The 7,910-nt window shown below is 38.8% G+C and overlaps 1 protein-coding gene across 1 annotated transcript; it reads left to right on the forward strand.

Annotated features, from left to right (window-relative positions):
- Positions 1-1,163: 1,163 nt before the first annotated feature.
- LOC147465529 (uncharacterized) lies at positions 1,164-6,999 on the forward strand. Its single transcript, XM_086511810.1, has 9 exons — positions 1,164-1,765; positions 3,936-4,302; positions 5,155-5,696; positions 5,901-6,017; positions 6,089-6,151; positions 6,230-6,331; positions 6,410-6,477; positions 6,558-6,642; positions 6,736-6,999. The coding sequence occupies exons 1-9, from the start codon at positions 1,424-1,426 to the stop codon at positions 6,997-6,999; spliced, it is 1,950 nt and encodes a 649-aa protein (XP_086367936.1). The 5' UTR covers positions 1,164-1,423.
- Positions 7,000-7,910: the final 911 nt, after the last annotated feature.

The following is a 7,910-nucleotide window of genomic DNA, read 5'->3' on the forward strand; positions in this document are numbered from 1 at the left end:
TTGCTATGAGCGTCGCTATGAGCGTCTCTATATAGTGACGCTTATAGCGACGCTCTTGTAGCGACGCTCGTAGTGACGGTTTTAGCGACGTCGGGGGTTATAAAAACCCAGTGTATTTCCGTCGCTAACAGCGTCACAAGAGCACACAACCTCTTGTAGTGTGTGTTTGGGAGCATACGTTAGTACCTAGTTCTACTCCCACTATTGGGCATTGACGACGTTAGTTTGTTGTTGTTGTTAGGTTGTTGTGAATCATGAAGTATGTGTATGCATGTATAAAACCCTAAACGCAAAACAAGTACATGGGGCATAGACATCACGCATTTTGACAACATTTTATTAATAAAATAGTTTTGAATGCACGGTGCTCATTCTTTCAAACATGCATATGTAGGTTATGGCTCGACATGAAGTAGTAGAAGAACTAGTTTCTGAGTTAGCCTGTCATCTTGAAGGAATGATCGTTTGGCCAGAGAAACACTTTTATGTCTTTGGGAGAGAAAGGCCACCGATACGCATTTCAAAAATAGTTATAGATGACACTAAGTGGTGGCCCGAGAATATGGATTTAGTGCTTTTGAAAGAAACCTTAAATCCACTTGATTATTACAAAGTAGTTTTCCATGGTGAAAATTGTTTATCTCCAAGGATTTTAAGTGATAGGCTTGCTGTGATTAAAAGCCTTATTCCGAGCAAGAAATTGTGTCTTGCATGAATGTATCCATCATCTATGTTAAAAGATCCAACAAGTGTGTTCACATCAGTCTTTTATTGTACGTGACTCTCCAACTATTGAAGCTGCACAATGCTGCAAAGTTATATCTGATTTGTATCTACGACTTATAGTACTTGGTACTACAACCTTTGACACTAGCATCATGTACATGCAGTCCATTGCTCTAATTTTCTTGCAAAGTATTACTCTGGCAGACATACACGCATATTAGAAATGAAAGCTCATTCGCATATTGACACACGCATGTTATTAATAAAATAGTTTTTGAATGCACGGTGCTCATTCTCGTAAATATCTAATTTGTATCTGTGACTTAGAGTATGTTGTACTACAACCTTTGCCACCAGCATCATGTGAAAATGTGTTTTTTTGGGTCACTATAGTCCGTGTAACCATGGCTCATGACATTTAGGTGATACATGCATACATGGCTTCCACCTCTAAGAATTTCAAGTGTGCATGCACGTATAAATGTGCATTTACACTAGAAGGGTATCAAATGTTGAGCAGAAGCACCTTTTTTCACCATAGAAAAGAGGAGGCACTCCATAAAGTTCACCCAGATGTCCATTACGATAGAAATTTTGGAGCCCTTCAGGGTCAATCACCTAATGTGAATGAGCTTGATAGTACACCACCTCTCCAGAGTGCATACGACAATGACACCACACGAAGAATGTGGTGTACATGTTCTACATTTTTCAGGGTGGAAAATATGTTGGGAAAACGACATTTTTTAGGCATGCAAAACTAAGGAGTGTTGCAGGCAGTCTAGCAAGTGAGATTGGGTTTGTAAATCAAGATGATGTGGACGTAAGACACTTTGATGACAATATACCAGACGTGGAACCATCAAATGATTCTTTGAATGTGGAAGAGGGATTTGAAGAGGGCATAGAGGTGAGATCCGCAAGTACAAGTGGAGCAGGTGAAGACTGCCAACAACCTTCTTGTCTGGATCATGCACCACTTGGAATTGCAATTTTATCAAAGATCATTCAATTCCAGACATTATGGGATGAATATCGGGTTCCCATTAGCAGTCAAGACGAAATGCTTCGTCTACTATTCGGTGACATGGGTGGGGCAAAAATAGGCAAGCATGACTCCACTAGGGAGGATCCAAGCCGAAGCAAAATCTTGGTTCAACTTGAACATGATTGGGATGGTTTTTTGTTTGATAACTATAGGGTGCCTGCTTGCTGGGAGCAATTGCAATCGCTATTTCAAGGGCTTGGTATGGTACAACCTCTTCGATATAGAGTCTGCATGGGTGAAGAAGGGAATCGCCATGAGCCAGAGCTCCTACGCCCAAGCAAGGAGGACAATTATGAAGGATGTAGTGTGGAAATTTGTGCATGCATCACTAATAGTAGAAAAAGGAAAGAGAAGCATGATTGCTTGGCATGTTGTGAAAGGTGCCCAAGTTGTCAAAAGCCTCGCAAGGAGACACTAGCCTTTGATTATCTCCCAATTGGAAGACAGATTGAGCTTATGTTGAAGAGCAAGTCTTTGTGTCATGGCATGCTCTCCATGTGGAGAAACCAAGACAAGGGGTTGGGAAAGCCACCTGAACTACAACCGGAGTTTATCCATGATTTATGGGATGGGGCAAAATGTCGTATAGTCCAACACTTTTGGGACCCACATGCCACATTTGAGCTTCCGGTTATCTGTACAACCCCAGGGTGTAAAAAGGTGTACACAACGTTTCCTCCATCATCCTGTCCGCAAGAGATTCAACAAGGGTGGAATGAGCAGACTCAAGAATATATTTTCGTGTGTAGAGATTTCCGACGACGTGTAGTCTCTAATAAGAGATTGATTGAGGTATGGTTTTAGAAATATTGGCATGCTATTTTTATTTATTTGTTGAGTATTTTCATATGGCATAATAATTTTCCAGGGAGCTCCCCGTAACCTGGCACCTCTATTGCATTGGGATGGGTTCCAATCCTCTCGCACCACACAGAAAGACAGTGGGGTTGTAGAGATAAAAGTTTTGAACATGGGAAAGTCTTCCAATGTTAGTGTACTCCCAGTACTGTTCCTCCCATTTAGCTCCAAGAAAGTAGCCCGAAACAATAGTGGTCTATTTGGTGCTTTTCTACGTCCTCTTATGGAGGAATTGCAAGACTTGTTCATGCCAGGAATAAAAGTACACTACAACTATGATGTCAACAAAATATTTGGAATGGGAACTGAACGGCAACAGACATGCATATTACGCGGGATGCTTATGATGGTTAGTGGAGACCATCCTGCCCAGTGCAAAATAGGACTCTTCAAGGATAGTGGCAAGGAGGGTTGTCGAAGAGACAAGCCCAAAGCAACTGTTGATGCTAGTAATCCAATGTATAGAGGGCGATATGTTTATGATGAAAATAGACGACAAGCAAGATATCCACCAAAAAAACGCTCCATTTCGGAAATGTCCAATGCAGTAACTCAGGCAAGAAGAGCAACCTCTCAAACTCAAAGAGAGACTACTCTTGCACATGCAGGACTATTTGGAGAGTCAGTGTTATGGAAGTTCTTTGACTTATATGGCTTTGACTTGTCACGTGACTTGGTGTATGATACTATGCATGTTCTTCCATTGAATTTGTTCAGTAAATATACATCAACTGTCATGTGAGGATTGCAAAATGAATCAAAAAGAAAGGTGGATGAATGTTGCAAGCTTGTATACAATCTTGCACCACCATCAATTCGCAATGGCAGGTGGACACACACTCCTAGCAAGTACTTTGAAGGTTTTAAGGCAGAGGAAAATCAAAAATTTGTTTAGTGGTGTCTGCCATATGTATTGAGTGTTATCAACGAGGTATCAAGACCCATGTATGAGCTTGGTCTTCTCCTAATAGACATTGCCCACACATTTTACAATTTTAGTCGTGAGTAGGGTTGGACAAAGGAGAGTATCAAGATAATGCGATCATTGTTCTCATCTTGGCGAGTAAGGAGCGAGGAATTCTTTGGTCCAAACTCTTCACCATTGGAGCATGTTGCTGGGAATGGGGAATTGCTTGATGACATTATCTGGCATGGAACTCATGATGTATATTGGTGTTACATTTTTGAAAGGATGGTCTCCATATACATGGGAGTAAAGACAAATAAAAAAAATAATGAGATAACTTATGTCCACTTTTACAAGCGCGTTTTGTTTACATGGGTTACTCGCATGCTTCAAGAGGAGAAGGATGTATTCCTGCCGCACGAGAGGAATTTTTCATTCTTACACCAAAGGTTGATACTCCCAGATGATTTCACTCTACTGCATCCTATGAGTCCACAATGCTCTATCTTACATGAAAAAGGGCTCTTGGAACTCTCATCTCTAACAAGAGCGAAGGAGCTATGGCATAAGATTTTGGCAGATCATGAACCGGCTTACTGCCTCAACATGATTAGAGCAAAAGTGATCGGTATAACCAAGAAGAAACGCACAAAGAGATGTCTTTCAAATGAGGAGAAAAGGTACTTTCAGCAACTGTGGGCGATGATAGTTAGTGAAGGTGAAAATACTCTTGTCACAACCTACCAAAAGATACTTTACCAGGGTGAGGGTTTTAAAGTTGGTGATCATGTGACTATAAAGTAGGACAATGGTGATATTGATGCTCTTCCTGTAGGGCATTGGAAGGCCAAAATAAAAACATTGTTCTCTATCGAGCACAATGGTCAATATTATTTGTATTTTGGGGCAGAGTATTATAGACAATTCATATCCTCACACAATGGGGTTGACAAACTAATAGTTCATCATGCAACTGGAATGAGCATTATACAACAACAAACTATGCCGTACACTTGGGATTGTGTAAGACCAATCTCATCTTTGATGCATAAGTTCATACCTCTTCTGTTGACAAGTAACAGGCTAGTAGCATATGAGGTGAAGGATTTGATTCAAAGAAAGCAGCTTACAACTCTCGGAGAGGTCGGACATGCACCCCCTTGGTTAGAGTTTGGTGATATCGTTCTAGCAACCAAAAGTGATGGTGAAGACGATCTTGTACACGCAGTTGCTAGAGAGATTGACCACCAGGGCAAAAAAATGCAAATTAGCATGGCTAGTATATGATAGTTTTGATCATTGTACATGGAGGATACAAAGCCAGTTGTACGAAGAGAGAGATTGGAACTCATGCAAAGTAGTGATACATGACTTTATTGTAGTTAGTAGGAGGTGCATGTCTTCAAGAAGTGGTGCACAATTAAATTTTCCAGTAGTTTGGAGATGCACAAGTGCTTAGCCTTCGATGTATCAAACATTAAAATACTTTAATTGATTGGAAAAAATATTTTGTTGTGGTTTTTAAGTTTTGTTTACACTTTATATGATTTAAGGTATAACTTGTGACATTGTAGCTATTACATGGCTTCTCCATCTGAAACAGTGTCTCTCAAAGAGACAATAACAATGCTAGAGAAAAGGGCAAAAGAGCTAGAATCAAGTGGTGGAGAGTCCTCTAAGGCTAATCATAAGAATAGTAAGGCAGCTGGAAGATTGTCTCAACGGCATAGCAAGGCTATACAAGTTGTAAAGGAAGACACAGTTGAAAAACTAGTTCCGACATATGAGCAACTCTTTCGCTTCCCACTCAAGAAAAGTGATAGAGATCCAACACTCTTGTATGGAAAAGAGTTCCTTGCAAAGTATTACGCTGACAGTGTACATGCACTCCATTGCTCCAATCTGAGATCTGTTAGAGGTTGGATGAAAGCATTTGATTCCAAGCTTTGTGACCTACGGCACAATCTAGAGGGGAAGGATGAACTTGTGAGCTTCATTCAAGAGCACCATGATGAAATTGAGGAGGTGACGTTCCGTGGTGCAGAGTACCATTGGAAAGTGGAGGACATCTACACATTTTTCTTGCGTCACATGCAAGCAAAGCAAAAGAACGAAAAGAAAAAATCAACGCTAGTCAATACCACAAATTTAATATCTGTAATCCGCATTATCATTATTTTTTCATTGTTTTTAGCTATCATAATAAGATTGATTATGTGAAGTTGTGCACTGTAGGGAACCGACTTAGTGAATGCAAAGGCGGAAGACAAAGAAAAACAGCTTGTAGGAGTTTCTACATTCTTTATTTTTTTTGTTTATTTTTAATAAAAGTTATTTAGAAATGTTATACATGAATTGTAGATTGAGGAAAATCAACCTAACAATGAGGAAGTGTATCATCCTCATATTGACTTTGAGAAAGACCAGAATTATTCAGAGGCAATTTTCACTGGCGTGCAAGTTGAACCCCTTCTACATGTATGTTTTCTCAACTTATACTATGTCGAATTATTTTGTACACTTTCTTTAATCTAGTTATTTACTATTAGGATGTAGAAGAAGAGGATGAGGCTTTAGCTTCAAATGGTTCTTTCTTGGCTCTTATTGAAGATGTCACAAAGGAATGTCTATGTTATTGTCCTTTACAATAATTAAACTAGCTATGTATTTAATGTGTTTTATTATGAGAGCATGCAAAGGTTGATCTCATTAAAGAACAAATGGATTTGGAGAGCTCTCATGATGAAAATCAAGTGGATGTGAGCTCTAGAAAGAGCAAGCGTGCACCTAAGGTTTACTCACGTCTTTTAACTTCTATATGCTTCATATCCTTATATGCTTTGAGCTTTAACTTAACTTTTTGGATGCAGTGGAATCAAAAGATGATGGATATAATGCAGACTAAAAAGGAAAAAAAAATTGCACCAAGAAAAAGGTAGTTGTTATCTATTGCCCAAAATTTCATAGTCTAGAGCTCTAACCAAACTTTTATGCTTTCAATTTTCTATGCATACAGAGTGTACTGCAGAATGTTCTTAATGAGAGTGTTACTCTTCAAAACACAAAGACCTTCAATGAACTTTCAAATGGGTCTCATGAATATGTAAGGAGATTGACTTTAGTTGTACTCATCTTTTGGCATGGATTAAGCTTTTTCAATTAAGTAGTGACTTTTTACAACTGAACTTTTATTTGGGATATGAACTTTGATAAAGACGACCAAGAGACGTTTTTAATCAAGTTTTTAGAGGTTCCAATAGTTGATGCATTGCATATTACGCTAAAGGCCAGTTTCAATCTAGCAAAGCGTAGTACGGATTTCACAGGAGATCGTCAAGAGAAAAGTGTGGATGGAATGCGCTCATCATTTGTAGTGTACCTTTTGGCCACAAACAAAGTTAGAATTTCTAAATGTGACTCTTCTCCACTAAGTGTGGATGATGTAATTGTGGTTGAGTGATGTTAAGTTAATTTGTTTATTTTAATGTAACCTTGAGACCCAAAGAAAGGGTGAACATTCTAGCATCAACTATTTTCAATTGTTAAATTTATGACTTAGATTGAATTCTTCAAAAAGCTACTGTGAGTTAATCTTATATGTTGTTCTTTTCTTATGAGGAAGTCTCTGCTCCAAATACCCATGCATAATGAGTTCGATGCAAAGATTTAATTTCTTTGATGCAAGATCTATGACAAATTTGTGAGAGTTGTTATTATAATATTATTATTTTAATTATAAAATCAGTAAATTTGTATATAATAAAAAAATTAGATTTAGGTTATTCACTTATGTGACTCTTTTTATCTAGCTATTGTATATAAAACTAACGTGAATATTATTACTATATAGTTTTTCTTCCGTTCCAATTACTATGTAGTTTTTTCTTATGCATATGTTGGTCAAAAATCTATATAGTTTTCTTTTCGTGTGTGTTGGTCAAAAAGCTATATAGTTTTATTATGTGGGTCATTTTTACGACATACATATACAGTAAAAGATTTCGTTTTTACTAGTTTGGACTTTTCCTACATATGTTCAAGTTTTATCTAGGAAAGTCTTTTTTTTTGCTATGTAGGAATTGAATTAAAGTTCCTTGTGTGACATGGCGGCCCATCCTCAGAAAACATTGCCCATGTCCTCGCTTGGACACCCCTGCAGCTCCCTCTCTCCTTTTGCAGGTTCTCCTGCTCTCCCCCGTGCTCTCTTGATGGCTCCTCCTTCCTCTTTTATGGAGAGCTGGTTGCTTCCAGATATTCCTCCACTTGGCAGCCCATGTTCCCTCCTTTCTGGCGCTCCTCTCAACCTCGACAGCGGCTCCACGTGAAGCCCTATGTCTCAATCATTGCAAGCGACCAGCTCACTGCATGCAG

This window comes from Adiantum capillus-veneris, chromosome 1, assembly GCF_014529385.1.
Source record: "Adiantum capillus-veneris isolate H3 chromosome 1, ASM1452938v2, whole genome shotgun sequence".
Taxonomy (NCBI): domain Eukaryota; kingdom Viridiplantae; phylum Streptophyta; class Polypodiopsida; order Polypodiales; family Pteridaceae; genus Adiantum; species Adiantum capillus-veneris.